The 18043-nt window shown below is 39.2% G+C and overlaps 2 protein-coding genes across 6 annotated transcripts in view; one reads left to right on the top strand and one right to left on the bottom strand.

The window, feature by feature from the left end:
- LRRC28 (leucine rich repeat containing 28) overlaps positions 1-11757 on the bottom strand; it is a 167933-nt gene extending 156176 nt beyond the window's left edge. For 4 of the 5 annotated variants that reach the window (XM_045795402.2, XM_087856702.1, XM_045795407.2 and 1 more), the window contains exons 1-2: positions 11664-11757; positions 7303-7530 (exon numbers count right to left, since the gene is read on the bottom strand). In XM_045795402.2, the coding sequence (XP_045651358.1) occupies positions 7303-7470 (168 nt within the window). In that variant the 5' untranslated portion in view covers positions 7471-7530; positions 11664-11757. The remainder of the gene's footprint in view (positions 1-7302; positions 7531-11663) is intronic. The other variant, XM_045795404.2, reaches the window with a different exon arrangement.
- Positions 11758-13605: 1848 nt separating this feature from the next.
- TTC23 (tetratricopeptide repeat domain 23) overlaps positions 13606-18043 on the top strand; it is a 95276-nt gene continuing 90838 nt past the window's right edge. The window contains exon 1 of the mRNA XM_045795409.2: positions 13606-13808. The gene's annotated coding sequence lies outside the window, so the exon portion shown is untranslated. The remainder of the gene's footprint in view (positions 13809-18043) is intronic.

Here is an 18043-nt window from a genome sequence, read left to right as displayed (position 1 = left end):
TGACACACCCCCTTCTTGGACTGCAGTCCTCAAATGTTTCCACTGCTAATTCCCTCCATTCATGAACTTCCAGGTGAGGAGTCAGAGCTGGTGATTGCTGCTTCCAAGCCAGATTTCAACAATTAGAAAGACTCCAGCTTCTTCTGGTGGGGGAACTGATGAGGGGACAGGGGTAGGCTTCACCTCCGCCTCCTTCATCCTGCACACTCATACCCGGCCTTCACCTGAAACTTCTCCACAACTGAAGTCTCTCTCCACAACCACATGTCCCATCCCCCTAGATGGCTTACTCAGCCATGCCCAATACAATTCTTCAATGTCAGTGGGTCCTTTGGCCCCTCTCCATTCTCCCTGTTCATTCACTCCTCCTTTCTTTCTTTGCCTCCAATCCAGCTCACACTCCATATCCCATCCTCCATGTCCCTAAACACTCCTGCCAAATTCCTGAACCTCCTTAGTCCCTCTGTGCTTGTGTTATATCCACCTGGAAAAAACCTAAGCCTGCAGGAATGCAACAGTCCACCTTCTTCATACATCAGACAGTTGGGTACTGCAGGAGAAAATCCCCTAAATAAGCAGATGGTTCCACCCATAAGCCTAGCAACCAACAGCTTGCTGACTAATGGCAACAATCCTACCACCTTTCTCTAGCCAAACTACCATGTGATTCTTCACAACAATCATTTCAAACCTGCATTCTCTACAAATCTTCAGTCCCCAAGCGTATGGCCTTGCCGGGCAGAATGTAGAATTCTCATGTCAGCTGTGCTGAGTTAGTGGCTTTCTATTCCACTCTATGGTTTCCCAGACAATCCACACAGCTCCTTGGAAGGGAAGGAGGTACGGATTAAGCAAGACTCTCGCCTATCCTGTCCCCTAAATAAGAATAATTTCAGTTCTATTTTATTTCGTCAACTTTCTGAATAAATGGTTCTGCTAAAAGGAGTCTGAAAACATTTACTAGATCAACACATCCCACCCATGTCAGGGTTGGTGTAGAGAGCGCCAATATACAAAGCAAAAAGGAGAGCTGCTCTGGCTGAAGTGGAGACACACTACTGCTCCATCTCCCCATTATTCTCCACCTCAGCCCTATTCAGGAACCCTCAGGATCTGAAGAACACATTAAAAAAAAAAAGAAGAAGAAGAAGAAGAAGAAGAAGAAGAAGAAGAAGAAGAAGAAGAAGAAGAGGAGGAAGAAGAAAAAGAAAAAAAACCACTGCTCTCCGCAAAACAGGGGCCTGGACTTGTCCCCTGAACTTTCTGCCACTGAGTCTTCGTTCATACTTCCCCTTCAGCTTGGGATGTCAACAAATGAAAATTCCATCAGAATTCCATAAGAATTTGTTCCAAGTCAGTGCCTTGAAGAGTACTGGATACACAGTAAATACTCAATAAATACATGTTGAATAAATACTTTTCCTCCTAAAATCCTGCCAATGTCATTCTTCAGTGTCAATGCAAACAGCATCTTCTTCAAAAAATCTTCTACAATCCTGCTACATAGAATCAGATTATGTGTTCCACAAATCTTGGGCAGTACGCTAGACATAGGGATACAGAATTTAAGACAGAATCCCTGACCTCAAAGGCTCTCAGTCTGGAACTCTTATACCTGTATTAATAGTCCTTATCTTAATCTACTTTATATTCATTTATTTATTCATTCAACAACTATGTGAATACCTATCACCTGACAAACAGAGAACCTATACCTCCTATTCTAATTATCTTCTAACTTCCACAAAGGTGAGCCTTCACAATTCTTAAACTGCATTTAAAATAATTATAGACAAATTCTTTAAAAACATTTTCTAAGATAAATGTTAGGAAACAAAATCACGTTTCCTAACTACTACTTAATCACCTATCAGTAACATAACTAAATTTCTATATAAGTTGACTCATGTTAAAAAAAAGTTTTAAGGGGCGCCTGAGTGGCTCAGTCAGTTAAGCAGCTGCCTGGGTCCCAGGGTCCTGGGATCGAGCCCCACATGAAGCCCCGCATCAGGCTCCCTGCTCAGTGGGGAGTCTGCTTCTCCCTCTGCCCCTCATCCCGCTCTCATGCTCTCTCTCACTCTCTCAAATAAATAAATAAAATCTTTAAAAAAAAGTTTTAAGATTTCTCAGTTATACAAAATAAATGGTAATATCACATAATGAAATACAGTTGACCTTTGAATTAACACAGGTTTGTAATACATGGGTCCACTAATAACATGGATTTTTTTCGGTACAGTGTAATTGCAACTGTATTTTTTCTTACTTATGATTTTTTTAAGTTTATTTATTTAATTAATTTACTTATTTGAGACAGAGTACATGAGAGCACATGGGGTAGAGGGGAGGAGCAGAGGGAGAGAATCTCAAGCAGACTCCCCGCTGAGCATGGAGCCCACATGGGTCTTGATCCCATGATGCTGAGATCATGACCTGAGTTGAATTCAAGAATCAGATGCTCGGGGCGCCTGGGTGGCACAGCGGTTGAGCGTCTGCCTTCGGCTCAGGGAGTGATCCTGGCGTTGTGGGATCGAGCCCCATATCAGGCTCTTCCGCTATGAGCCTGCTTCTTCCTCTCCCACTCCCCCTGCTTGTGTTCCCTCTCTCGCTGGCTGTCTCTATCTCTGTCGAATGAATAAATAAATAAAATCTTTAAAAAAAAAAAAAAGAATCAGATGCTCAACTCACTGAGCCACCCAGGTGCCCCTTTAATAACATTTTCTTTTCTCTAGCTTACTTTAAGTATACAGTATAATACATATAACAAGCAAACTATGTGTTAACTGTTTATGTTATCAGGAAGGCTCCTGGTCAACAGTAGGCTATTAGTAGTTAAGTTTTGGGGGAGTCAAAAGTTATACGTGGATTTTCGACTGCGGAGGGGGTTGGCACCCCTAACGTGGCCTGTTCAAGGGTCAACTGTACTGATAAAAAGTACTTTAAAATGGGGTGCCTGGGTGGCACAGTTGGTTAAGCATCTCACTCATGGTTTCAGCTCGACCTGTGGTCTCAGGGTCATGGGATCAAGCCCTGCATCATGCTCACGCTCAGCCTACTTCAGATTTTTTCTCCCTCTCTCCCCTTCCCACGTGTGCTCGGTCTCTCTAAAATAAATAAATCTTTTTTTTTAAGTACTTTACAATGTAAAATGTGCCTACCATTGATCCATTAATTCTACTTTTAAGACTTGATCCTATACACAACACACATGCACATATAAGGACGTATACGTATCTCCCGGCCTTGAGGTTAGTGGAATGAGAACACCATGAAGTAAAAAGAGAAATCCGCAAAGAAATATGTGTAGTATGGTTCTATTTTGTTGCTTAAAGGGGGGATAAAGTATATAATTACATAAATCCAAGCAGAGCAGAAGGACACAACCAAACTACTAACATTGGTTACTCCACAGTATAAAACTGGATGAAGAGACAACTACTTTCTGTATCTTCCTCTATGTTCACTGATACTATGTATCATTTTTGTATTTAAAATATGAGAAGTTTGGTCTTTTAAAAGTATAAAAAAGGCTTTTGTTGTGTTTTAGTTTTAACACAGCATTCCCCAAATTCAGAGTATTTAACATACAATCATTATGCAAAATATAAAACACTGTGCCACACCAAGCACCTGATGGGGGAAAGGAAGAGGCGGTGCATTAGTGACTTCTCTTTTTACAGAAAGCCTTCATAGAGTGAGGGGGTGGGGACAGAAAGGAGGGGGAATGTTGAGGAGAAAGGATTTAAACACAATAAAACAATGTTAATAAATAAATAATAAAACAATGTGAAAACAGAAATTATTGCCAGATTTCCAAGCTTTCTTAAAAAAAAAAAGGCCTATTAACCCATAATGGTGTTAAGATAACATCTGTGTCCAATAACATGTTTTGTTTTGTTTTTCCTTTGGACAGTATCATCATTGTAAGTCAAATTCCACAAACCAAATCTTCTTTAGGAAATACACTTTATCAATAACACCAGCAAACATTCTAAAAGCCTGAAGTCACGAGTTTAGAGCCCTCTAGGATAAGTATTACTTCATCCACTTTCGAAACCTGTATGGTAAGCCATTCCTAGACTATACTGGGTATCAGTACCGTCAGGGAATGGGATGGCCCCTACAATTGTATCCTACCACCCTGATATCTGTATAGCACTCTACAATTTAAAAGCTCTTTGATACACGTGAATCAAATGTTCCAGCTCATTAAAAGGCATTCAAATAAAACACATACGCCTATCATTGTAAACATATGCAACAATTTAATCTTTGATGAACAAAAGGCGGCAAAGCATGAACTTGAAACGTATGCTTATAAGCCATGAATATTGGTTACAACTGTAGAGCAGACAACTAAATATTTTCCTAAATTGAAAACTGCAGCTGAGAAACTGCCACAAAACCAAAAGCTCACTGTAACTTTCATAAATGAAGGTCGATTTCTTTGAATAAACTCTACTCCAGTGGACTTTGACTAAGAGTTAAGAAGTAATCCACTCACAACTTTTCCTTTGTACATCAATAATAAACATGGGAAAATCTGGGCTATAATCCTTGACAAATTATTTACGCTTCTTCCTCAAAGGGGGGAAAAAACACTTGATAAATATGGTTCCACCTCATGCAATGATGATTTTGCAAAAAGGATTACTATAATTGTGTTATTAAAGTTTGATTAAGATAATTAAAATTTTAAAACTGAAAAATCTACTTTAAAAAAAACCTAACTAGACACTCAACATAATATATAAGCCAAAAATGCCAAACTCTTCAATAAATGGTGCTGGGAAAATTGGACAGCTACATGCAAAAGAATGAAACTTGACCACTCTCTCACACCATACACAAAAATAAACTCCAAATGGATGAAAGACCTCGATGTGAGACAGGAATCCATCAAAATTCTAGAGGAGAACATAGGCAGCAACCTCTACGACATCGGCCAAAGCAACCTTTTTTCATGATACAGCCCCAAAGGCAAGAGAAACAAAAGATAAAATGAATTTATGGGACTTCATCAAGATTAAAAGCTTCTGCACAGCCAAGGAAACAGTCAAAAAAACTAAGAGGCACCCCACGGAATGGGAGAATATATTTGCAAATGACACTACAGATAAAGGACTGGTATCCAAGATCTACAAAGAACTTCTCAAACTCAATACGCGAGAAACAAATAAACAAATCAAAAAATGGGCAGAAGATATGAACAGACACTTTTCCAATGAAGACATACAAATGGCTAACAGACACATGAAAAAATGTTCAAAATCATTAGCCATCAAGGAAATTCAAATCAAAACCACACTGAGATACCAACCTTACGCCAGTTAGAATGGCAAAAATAGACAAGGCAAGAAACAACAATTGTTGGAGAGGATGTGGAGAAAGGGGATCGCTCCTACATTGTTGTTGGGAATGCAAGTTGGTACAGGCACTCTGGAAAACAGTGTGGAGGTCCCTTAAAAAGTTAAAAATTGAGCTACCCTATGACCCAGCTATTGCATACTGGGTATTTACCCCAAAGATACAGACGTAGTGAAGAGAAGGGCCATATGCACCCCAATGTTCATAGCAGCAATGTCCACAATAGCTAAATCGTGGAAGCAGCCGAGATGCCCTTCAACAGATGACTGGATTAAGAAGTTGTGGTCCATATATACAACGGAATATTACTCAGCTATCAGAAAGAATGAGTTCTCAACATTTGCTACAACATGGACGGCACTGGAGGAGATAATGCTAAGTGAAATAAGTCAAGCAGAGAAAGACAACTATCATATGATTTCTCTCATCTATGGAACATAAGAACTAGGATGATCGGTAGGGGAAGAAAGGGATAAAGAAAGGGGGGGTAATCAGAAGGGGGAATGAAACATGAGAGACTATGGACTATGAGAAACAAACTGAGGGCCTCAGAGGGGAGGGGGGCGGGGGAATGGGATAGGCCGGTGATGGGTAGTAAGGAGGGCACGTATTGCATGGTGCATTGGGTGTTATACACAACTAATGAATCATCAAGCCTTGCATCGGAAACCAGGGATGTACTGTATGGTGACTAACATAATATAATAAAAAATCATTATTAAAAAAAAAAAAAAAACACAAAATGCCAAACACTAAAAATTAAAGATGTATTTCCATTTACTGTCAGATACAGCAAAGTTAAACAAATTTTATGTTTTCTACTCATTGGAGGTATTTTAGACAGATTAAACAAAACTTTTCCATGAAAACACTCCATTTAAGTGAAGCCAGTAAGGCATACTTTCAGATATTTAGGATGGTCCAATATAGAGAAGGGAATGAAAAACAGGTCTGTTCACAAAGAAACAAGACATCATAAAATGAGTAAGAATAAGAATTCAAGTGTAAGACTCAAACGAGGTTAAGTGATAACCAGAAAAGGCCACATAAAGCACATATATTGAAAACAGAGACCAAATTTTACAATAAGAATGGGAATAAGAAGGCAGAGTAACACATTCTCTTGAAAAAATTTTTAAAGTTTTTTTTAATCTGATACGTAATATAACTTAATCTTACATGTAATAAAATATATAAATATATATGTAATATATATGTGTTATATATATGTAATAAGATATATAATAAAGCCCTATATGTAATAAAAAAATCTAAGGTTATATAAGAACTGCTTATTCTTATAACATGAAGAGTGAATTAAATGTTGCTTCTGTGGCAAAAATTTTTTCAACAAACTGGATGATAGTCCAGTTCAGCATCACTTGATTTTCACAGTGCAATCATAACGGTTTTTTGGTTTGGGAGGATGTTTTTGTTATGTTTTTTTTCCCCAAAAGAAAGGCTACAGCAAGCTCCCCAAATGCCTATCTTAATATTTTAATCTTCAGATCATCTTTTTAAATGCCTCTAACTCAAGGTCATTCATCTTTGTTGGCCTTTCTCTTCTTTACTTTTTAAACTGGTACATTGGATATGGTAACATTCCAAAAATCATCTAGGAAGCTTATCACACGAAAAAAAGCAGAGACAGATGCACGGGCTAAGGGAAGTGGGGTTTTGGAATGGAGACTAATTCTATGAGCGAAACATTTAGCGAATATTTTGCTTCCCTATACAACTCTTCCTGCAAATACTGCAGAGACTTGGATAATGAATCCTCAGCTAATGAGAACCTCCTGTATTTGCATTTTTATTACCTGTTTATATAACAAGAGGGATGTACATCTTGGTCTGAATATCTTAGGATATGTAAGCTATATCTTGGTTAGGCCCACATTATAAATGATTTTTTTTAAATGCAATATAATACTGTACCAAGGTTGTAAGGGAGTTCCTTTTCATATAGAGCCTCTCCAAGTACTGTAGTCCCTCATCTTTCAGTAACTCCAATGGAAAATGGTGCAGATTCCTATAATTTAAGAACAAATTCTTGTGCTTTTCCAGCCTTGCCACAGAGATCGTCTTACAGAGTTCAGATGCCATGACTGAACATATCCCATCAGGCACGCTGCAGCACTACATCTTGTCAAAATTGGTCCATTTCTAAAAAGAACAAGAAAATTGAGTAATTATGATACTGCTCATAAGCACTGCCAAATAAACCAGTTAGCACACACAGCTACTTGCAGACACTAAAAAGAGAATTACACATTCAATCCCTCTATTTTTTTTCCCTGACAACTACATTTGTCCCACATATTTAGATTAAAATGAGCAACTATTTATTAAAAATGCCCTCACTATTTAAGCTTACTTAGCACTTAGCAGCAACAGTCCAAACTGAAAAAAAAAGCTCTTGAACTTGAGACAGGAATGCCTAACAGGACAGAGACCAGTTTTATAACCTGCAACCAAAGAAAGCTGAAAAATCAGATATAGCAAACCCATTTCCTTCTTGAACTACCTCATTTGATGTTTAGCTTGAGGTATTTCAAAAATATTGATAAACACATATAAAATATGTCTAGATCACTGACCACATCATTTTCTTCATTTCTTACTATCTATAGAATATTGTCCTATATTCTAATTTTCTCTTATCTTTTTATTTTTTTTTCTTTCTTCTTAGCGTTGTAGATTATCAGAAGTAGTAAAAAAGCATGTCCAGAAACATACGGTTTTATTATTTCTATGAAAGAAGAAATACTGACTAGAAAATAAGTCTGTATTATTTTATTACAATCTCTCCGGGCCTCAGTTGCCTAACATAAAAAATGGAGACAACAATTTATTGGTAAAGGCCAGAACCCAGAACAGATTAAATTCCCTTCTAGCTCTGAAAGGGACAGGGTAGGAAGAGAAATAACATTTGTCATCTTATCAACTAGGCACAAAGCAGAAACAAACTTCATTCACAATCACTTAACATAAGAAGAAACAAACTCAGAGCTTCAATACTTTGTCCAAGGTCAAACAGCTCATAAGAGATAAAAGCATGAGAGACTATGGACTCTGAGAAACTGAGGGCTTCAGAGGGGAGGGGGTGGGGGAATGGGATAGGCTGGTGATGGGTAGTAAGGAGGGCACGTTATTGCATGGTGCACTGGGTGTTATACGCAACTAATGAATCATGGAACTTTACATCAAAAACCAGGGATGTACTGTATGGTGACTAACATAATATAATAAAAATATTATTATAATAAAAAATATATATAAAAAAATATTTTTAAAAAAAGAGAGATAAAAGCAAGGATTTTTTTTCCCCCTTGGGGTAGAGAAGAGGCTGTCCAGTGGATTTTAAAGCTTGGGTTCTTTACATACACAGACTCACAGGACTCCACAGGATACTAAGGAAATGTGAAAACACTAAAAAAGTTGAGCTTTGTTCAAAGATTCTACTCTCATTTTCCCGGGCATCCTTTCTCAAACTCCCCAACAGAAAGTACCTTTCCAAGAAAATTTTTTTTCTTAAGAAAAACTATTTTTCACTGGGAATTAACATCAAGTTAGTGCAAAATGTAGTAACAAGCTTTTGATAAGCAGTTTTGACAACTTTTTTGGTTATTTTCTATTATTCCCAAACTCCAACTCCTAGCTAGTAAGAAAGCACTTGCCATTTTATCTAAAAGAGACGACATGGAATGGTCAATAATATCCCCAATGCAACATAAGAATTCAAAACCTTCCCATACTGATTCTGTCTATACACCTACCTATTTTTATGAGACATATGTGTCTTTGAACAACATAATCTTTCTACATCTTAATTCTCTCACCTGGAAAGCAAGGGGGAACTAAACTAGAAATAACATTGATGATTCTGTATGGAAAGAGAAGTTTCCTGGGTTACAATTCACTGAAGTGAATTGTTCAAATTGCTTCAAAACTTGAAGCAGGGGCACCTGGGTGGCACAGCGGTTAAGCGTCTGCCTTAGGCTCAGGGCGTGATCCCAGCGTTATGGGATCGAGCCCCACATCAGGCTCCTCCGCTATGAGCCTGCTTCTTCCTCTCCCACTCCCCCTGCTTGTGTCTATCTCTGTCAAATAAATAAATAAAATCTTTAAAAAAAAAAAAACTTGAAGCGGGTTAGAAGTCTCACAAGTGCCTCAAACTTAACACATTTTGATTTGCATCACCCACCCAAATTCTCCCCAGTGTTTCTCATCTCAATTAATGGCACACACCTCTATCCACCTAGCTGCATAAGCCGGAGAGCTGGAAGTCATGAATGATTCCATCCTGTCACTCACCCGCCCCCTCCAATTTATCTTAAAGCTGGTGGTTTCCATCTCCGAAATACATCTCAAATCCATCCACATCTCTCCCCACCAGCCAAAACCAAAAGCCACTGTCATCTCCTGCCTGGCCATCTGTATGACTGGTCTCCCTGTGTCCACCCTAGTCACTAAACATGTTAAATCACTTAGCAGGGAGCCTTTAAAATGTAAATGTAAATCCCATGTAAATCCCATACATCTCCTGGGTAAACTCACTCCCTAGTGCACACGTATCAACTAAATACAGCCTTCAAAAGTTTTTTTAGAAAATCACTCTTATCAGGCACTGAGGGCTCCTCACAATCTGGCCCGATGCGCCTCTCCAGCCTTATCGGGCAGCACCCTCCCTGGCTTCTCAACAAGCTCCTGGGCTTTTCTAGTCTTTTTTTTTTTTTCCCAGTCTCTTTCAAGAGCCAAACTCTTTACCCCACTTGCTCTCCTTTTAGCCTGGAAAGCACTGTCCAGACAACTTTGAGTTTCAAAATAAAAATCACTTCCCTATCCAAAACTATTCTCCTGTTATTCTTTCAGAGAAACCCATTTCTTTTATGTGTAGGACTCCTCCCATCCTGCAATCTAAATATTTATTGGTGTACCTGTCTATTGTCAATCTAGCCAAGAGACTGTAAGTTCCTGAGGGCAGAGATCTTGCTTTCTTCACTCTTGTGTAAGTGCCTGTGCAGAATACCTAGCACAAAGCAGGCCCTCAAACAGCTGATGAGTGGATGAAAGTAGGACATGGAAATACTGCAAGGTAGATACTTTTCACTCTAATCTATGGTCATCTGGTAGATACCATATCCCAAGTGCTTGCTGTGTGCCATAAAGATCCCTATTCCGTACAACTCTGCATTGCGATAGACATTATTTAGCTGGTTTTATAGATAAGGAACCAGTTTCTCAGAGTGTAACTTGCCAGAATTCTAACCCAGGTGGACCAACTCCAAAGCCGGTGCCCTGCCTTACAGTATAGACTTTCAGGCACTTCAATGGGGCCTGTGTTTCTCCCGTATCATTTAAGCGGTAGGCAAAGCTTATACAAATATAAGACTACAAAGCAAAACTAAATCCAAAATCCACATTCATTGATGGAAGATCCAGGAAGAGAATTTGGTGTAATCTAATTGTTTTCCTACTGAATCCTGAGGATGGGGAATGGGCTGCCTCCAAAACATCATTACACCCTGTTAAAATGCATCAGGCCACAAAGGCAGTTTGGGAGATAAAATCTACACAAATGAAATCTGAAAGCTGCCAATAACAAACAATGCTAATGGTTTTCCAAAACGCATTCATTGGCAATATACAGCCTTTACCAGGATGGGTAATTTTCTTACACAAACTCCCTTCACTACCTCTTATCTACAGTTCAATGCTATACTTAATATTAACTGAATATATTCAACTCCACCTCCGCCAAGTTTTCTGACATGTAAACACCAAGCCACACTTTATTCTTGTTTCAAACAAATAAACAAACCCTCCCACCTTAAGAAAATTCCACACATTTTAAGCAGGTGTGTGTAAAAGGAAAGAAGACCCTCAAACTGACTTCCGTATTTAATTCTGTAGAATACCCACTCCAATTTCCTAATATTGGAGATTAGAGAATTAGAAATTGTATATTAAAAACATTTGTAAAAGGTTGTTTTCTCAGTCGTAGGCAAAACACCTGCCGCTTCGCCCGAGTTAACCAAACACTAAGGTCGTTACTGTTTGGAAGCAGCGAGCCCAGTCGCAGGGATTTCACAGACCCGGTATCGGGATTCTCCGGCCACGAAGGGCGGGGAGGGCCCGGCAGCTATGGCGACCCGAGGCCGGGACGGGCCCGCTCGGGCCAGGGACCACTCGCCGCTGCTCGGACGCTTCTGCCGGTCCCGGCGCGCTGGCCGGGAGCCTAGCCAGGAGGCCCTCAGCCACGCTAGCCACCCGACGCGACAGGCGGCCGCACTCACCTCGGCGCCGGCGGAGCCAGCGCTCCGAGCGCAGGCGGCGCTGGACTGCAAGCCGAGGGTCTGCGGGAGGGGCGGGGTGTCGGGGGGCGGGGCGAGGCGCGAACGCCGAGGGGCGGGGCGGGACGGGGCGGAACCCGCACGAAGGAGAGTGGGGGAAGAGGGAGATGTGGAGAGAAAGAAGGAGCATCGCGATAATTTCTCCCTGTTCTCGCGGTTTCAAAACTGCATGGGCGAGAAGTTCGTTTGCCCAGTGATGTGCCTATTGGCCAAGAGCGCAGCTTCAGACTGGCCCCGCCCACCGTTCAATATTGGCTTCCGGCTCCGGATGGAGTTTTGCTATGTTGAGATTTTTTTTTGCTCTGGTCTTTGAGGGGGTAGTTTAACCGCTCCAGCCTCAGGAATTGCCAATAACTGATGTGTTCTTTCATTCATACATTTGTTCAGGCACTCCCGCTCTCATTCGTTGTATACATTGGGGAGTTACCGCAACAATAATAACACCCGAGTGCTTACTGTGTATCAGGCAGCGTTCTAAGAGCTCTGCACAATCTCACTAAACCCTCACGGCGATCTTGTGACACGTGTACTATTATACTCGTTTAACGAATGAAAAACTGAGGTTCGGTGGGTTTATGTAATACGGCCAAGGTTAGTTAATGGAGTGGTGACCTAAGCGTGGGATTGAAGGGCTCACTGTGCGCGCTGACAGTCTTGTTCCAAAGATGAGGCGGGTAATCTAGTCTCTACTCTTGAAATACCTGAGGTCTATTGTGAGAAACGATCGCTAAAAAGGACGATAACAGCTTAGTAAATTAAATATTACCGCAGTTCCTAGCATGACTGAGTAGGCCGTCAATAAATATTTCTTCAAGACGAAAATTCCTGTGTCAGTGGAAAGAGACATCAAAGGAAAGGAAAAGAGCTTTATGCTGGTAAAAAGAAAAGAATGCCAAATATTATTACGGAACATTTTAAAAACAATTTTATTTTTTAAATATTTTGTTTGTTCATATGGCAACTTTCTGAAATGAAGAGTTTTTAAAACTTCCTGTCATGAAACTGCTGTCTTTCATTGTTCTTAAAGCTTACTGTTGATTAATCTATTAGCGATTCATTGTCAAGCAACCTTGACTATATAACTAGTTTCGTGTTGGTTTAATTACTGTTAGAGATGAATAATCTAAAAAGCAGAGTTATACTAAATAAGAATAACACCTACTCCAAAACAAGATACAAGTTATAATGAAATACTAATTTCCTATTTATTAAACCTGGTCTTCAGAAGTTACTGAAGTATTGGCGTGGGGAATGTCATATAATTCTAAGAACCTTGATACACATTTCTAAATACCTAAGAATTTGTAGTACTTAAGAACTTTTTGCTAGGCTTACAATGAGGAAATCTACAGCTTGTGTAAAAACCAGAATAGGGCGTTAAGGATCAACCCAAGTAATAAGACTTGCTCCTAATATTGGAAAGTGACCCCCAAAATCATTAACAATAGAACAAATTTTTTAAAGCAGTGTTAGCCACGTAGTTTTCATTTCTTAAAAAATATAAATATTTTAACGCACTAATTTAACATCCGATGTTTGATCATAAAAAATGAATCATCTTACACTAACTTCTACGCCCCTGAAATTGACACAAAAATAGCCAAGTGATTCTATGTGTCAGAATGGCCATTTGATGTGTGTCGATTTTCACATCTTGCGTCAGTCAAAACACTCACTCAAAATTCTTTAAGCTAGCGATTTTGCAATCTTTGACAAACATCAACAGGCAGCGATACCACTTTAAGAAAATTCCAAGGAAAAAAAAAAAAAAACTCTTTTTAAAATTCCCACCTCTGGCTCCCCAGGATTGGGTTGCAAACTTCGACAAAATACTGTTCTCCACTCCCTATTGGTGCATGCTCTATCATTCATTCTTCTCCTGGAGTTTTGTGAGGTACGAGGTTGCTTTACGGGAAAAGGCTGCAATAATTTAATCTGGAGCTGCCCTGCTTTAGACTTTTTCATGGTTATTAATTTGTACAAAGAATCACAAACTGATACAGCGGGAACCAAGCTGGCAAATCAGGCTGCCGAGACAACTGTGTAATTCGCTGGGAAAAGAAACGGAGACCCTCTCCTGCGTACGGGGTAAATTGACAAAGGATTTTACGACACAGAGATTTGAGTTAAAAAAACTTTTCCGGTTTTTCGATAGTTTTAAAGGAATAAGCGTCAAAGAAGAATTTAACATACAGGCACAACCTAAGAAGGGCAGGAAGAGGAATTTTCAGGAACTGTTTTTAGGGTGAGGTTGGAAGAATGTTACAAATAATCAGTGGATTTTTGAATGGTAAAGGGAACAAGGTAATAGGATAATTATAGGTTATCACACACCCTAAAAAGCTGTGGTGGTTTGTTGTTGCTTTAATACGGATTTAAAGGGACACTTAGTGATATTACGTTAATTTTTAAGTGAAATGGGTTTTTTTGTATGTTATACCTAACATAATAATTTGTCTATCAAAAGATGTAAGAGAAAAGTAGAATCAGCTTTGGATCCAAATTTTGTGTATATTTGTAGATTAGGAAATTCAGAGACAAATCTGCTAATGACCAAGGAAAACATAATATTGTTGTATGAAGCAGAATCAGTAGGTAATTAACATAGGATAAATTCTCAAAAAGAAACCCAGCATTTATATTTTCAAAATGACATTTTCATTAAAAATAAAACATGAAAGTTCAGGAAAATATTGATAAACAAAATAACATATTTGAAATAACAACATAATTTTTCTTTAGGGCTTGGCCCAATATAAAATTCCAAAATACAGCATCTTAAAGATTCTTCATGTATTAAGTCAACTAATATACTTAGTGGCACATCTATATCTCTACGGGGCATAACTCATAGTAGGTATGCAATAAATATTTCTTGAATGGCTTCTGTTATATGGGGATATAAAATAATAAAATTAAGTCCCTCAAGAAGCTCATACTCTAGCTGGGAAAATGAGGCTCGAAACATTTAAGTCACAACTTCTGGACAGTTCTTGATGCATAGATGCCTATTGTAGACCATCGGTGCTTCAAGAGCGTAGAGCAGTGTGAGCTGAAATATTCAGGGGGAGCTTCACAATGAGCTACAACCCAATTCAGTCCTGAGCAATAGGTAAAATTTCAGTAAATCAAAAAAAAGGGAGGGGGCATCCCAGGTAGTGGATGAGTTTTAGCAAATACGTGCAAGCATAAAGAGTAATTGGCTCGGACAGCAGCACAGGGTTCGTTGGGGGACTTTGATTTTGTTTTGTTTTTGTTTTTGTTTTAAAGCAAAAAAGGATGTAAGAAGTTGCATGAAGAGTCAAAATTGCCACAATTAAGGGGTTTGGTCCTGGGTTTTCAGTAGGAGTGAGACCTAACGAAGGTAGTAATGGGAAAAGATTAAACTGATAATGTAAATTAAGGTGGTTCCAAGAACAGAGACTGGAAATTAAAGGATTACATACTGAAAATAATGGAGTACAGATTGGTCGCAGCCTCGTAAGAGATTTTATCGAAGTAACTTCACTTTCCCTGGTGGACTAAGAGATCTTCAGGCATTGCCTTTGTATTCTTCTAAAGTATTGAACTTATGTTTTTTGTTTAGTGCTACAAATACAAATTTTACTAGGTGTGGTGGTAGTACTGGTGCAATTAACACAGTAAACATGATTGTTACTCACCCTGAATCAGTTCTTGCTCCTTTTGCCTCAGGATTTAAGTGTGTTTCTTGGTTCTATTTAACTGAATTGAAGGAATTTCAACAGCAACGAAAAACAAACAAACAAACAAAAAAAAACCCTTACGATTGAAGAACACCATGGAAGGATGGGAGGTGTTCTTACTCAGACTGTAGGCTTTCGCTTGACCTGTTTCTCTGAGATGAAACTAAATTGCATACACTCTGAGTTGCCACCATGTACCAGAAACTTCCTCAGTGTTGGGCAAGCAAAAGTGAATCAAGGATTAGCTCCCCTGCTAAAAAGCAGAGTGCTTCAGAGACGCCAAGCAGGGTGTTTGTCACCTGCCTCAAAACTTGCTTCAAAGGATCCTAAGTTGCTGATCAGTGGTTCTTACTTAGGTAGACAGAGAAGGAGGAATCTCTGGTTCTGGCAAAGAACTCAAGGTCCCCTGCTGCAGATGACTGATGTGGTGGGCTGCAACGCTCATCAAATCTACTTGAGTATCTCTTTACTCCCTGTATATCCTAGCCCTCTTTGCAGCGCAGGGAAAAAATGAAATGTTAGCACGGGAGGCCTGTGTCACTTCTGGCCAATGATGGTGAAAAGTTCATCCACAGTTTTCCAATCTCTTGGTCTGCTGTGACTCCTGTTAAAGCTCGGTCAGCTTGGATCTCGGAGTCACTCTGTGAATCACACATTCCCACTCCCCAAGCCCCACTCTTAAACCAAGTGAGTCAGTAACATGAAGGAGTTAATATGTTACCTCATTTTAGCCCATCCAGTCCTGCCCACCTGTTAGCAGGTTTTCTTCTGGGGACATTGGCATTTATTTAAGTTTTCTTTAGTTAAAAAAAAAAAATTTGCCCTAAGTAACTGACTTTCAGGTATCAGGTGTATGAGGTGTTTGGAGAGAAAAATCACACCAGGAAGATTGTTTAATTGTTCATCCAGTAAACATTTATTAAGGCTTAATAGGTGCCAGGCAGTAATATTTGATGTATCTATTCATAGAACCATATTAATTTAGGATTGGTTTTCAAGATTGGAGAGCCTCTGCCACATTATCTTTGGGAATTGGGGCTGACCTAACTTAGAAAAGCCTTGTAGGGGCACCTGGGTGGCTCAGTCAGTTAAGCACCTGCCTTCGGCTTAGGTCGTGATCTCATGCCACGTGGGGTGGAGCCCTGTGTGGGGCTCCCAACTCAGCAGCTTGTCTGCTTCTCCTTCTCCCACTGTTCATCCCCCCCCCACCCCACCATGCTTGCTCTCTGTCTCTCTCACTCTCTCTCTCAAATGAATAAAATCTTTAAGAAAAATAATAAAATAAATAAAAAATGAATAAATAAAAAGAAAATTCTTGTAGTCCCAGATACTTAAAAGCCAGAATTACACATAAAACTGCAATGTGGTTTCATAGCCATTTTTAATAGCTTTAGTGAGGTGCTATTTACATACCATATAATGCACTCATTTTAAGGATACAACTCAGTGATTTTTTTTAAGAAAATTTACAAAGCTGTGCAAATATTACCACAATCGAATTTTAGAAAATTTCCATCACCCTAAAAAGATTCTTTGTGCCCTTTTGCAGGCACTCTGTACTCCTACCCAGGCCCAGGCAATCACTATTAAATTTCGTTTCTATAGGTTTGCCTTTTCTGGACATGTAACGTAAATGGCATCCTACAATATGTGCTCTTTGCCTCAGACTTTCACACAGCATGTTTAGCTTGTCTTAGTACTTCATTCTTTTTTATTGCCAAATAATATTCTGTCATATGTACAACATACCGCATCTTGTTTCACCATTCACCAGTTGATGGACATTTGGATTGCTCTCAGTTTTTAGCTATTGCAAATAATGCTTCTGTGAATTTGTGTACAAGTTTTTGTGTGATCAGCTGTTTTCAGTCTCTTGGGTATATACCTAGGCACGGAATTGCTGATTTATGTGGTAATTCTATGTATGTTTGAATTTGCGAGGAATTACTTATTCTAAAGTGAATGTAAATTTTACTTTCCGCCAGGGGTGTTTGAGGGGTCCAGTTCTGCTACATCCTTGTCAATGCTTCTTACTGTCTCTTTGATTGTAGTCATTCTGGTGAATGTGAAGTAGTTCTCATTATAGTTTTGATTTTCATTTTCCTAATGACTAGTGATTTTGAACATTTCATGAGCTTATTGGTCATTCATATATCTTCTTTGGTAAATTGTCTTTTCAAATCTTTGCCTATTATTTACTTGGGTTATTTGTCTTATTATTGAATTGTGTTTGTTACATAGTTTGGATTAAAGTCCCATTATCAAATATGTGCTATATGTAGAAATATTTGCAAATATATTCTCCTATTTTGTGAGTTGTATTTTAACTTTCATGATGGTGTCTTTTGAACCAACAAAAGTTTTTAATTTTGATGAAGTCCAATTTATCTTTTTCTTTTCTCAGTTGTACCTTTGGTATTATACATAAGAAATCTTTTTCTGAGGCGCCTGGGTAGCGCAGTCGTTAAGCGTCTGCCTTTGGCTCAGGGCGTGATACCGGCGTTCAGGGATCGAGCCCCATGTCAGGCTCCTCAGCTGGGAGCCTGCTTCTTCCTCTCCCTCTCCCCTGCTGTGTTCCCTCTCTCGCTGGCTATCTCTCTGTCACATAAATAAATAAAA

The sequence above is a fragment of the Ursus americanus genome, chromosome 28 (assembly GCF_024610735.1).
Source record: "Ursus americanus isolate L20-20 chromosome 28, mUrsAme1.1.p, whole genome shotgun sequence".
Taxonomy (NCBI): Eukaryota; Metazoa; Chordata; class Mammalia; order Carnivora; family Ursidae; genus Ursus; species Ursus americanus.
Note: the sequence above shows the minus strand (reverse complement) of the source record. Positions and strands in the feature narration are given on the sequence as shown.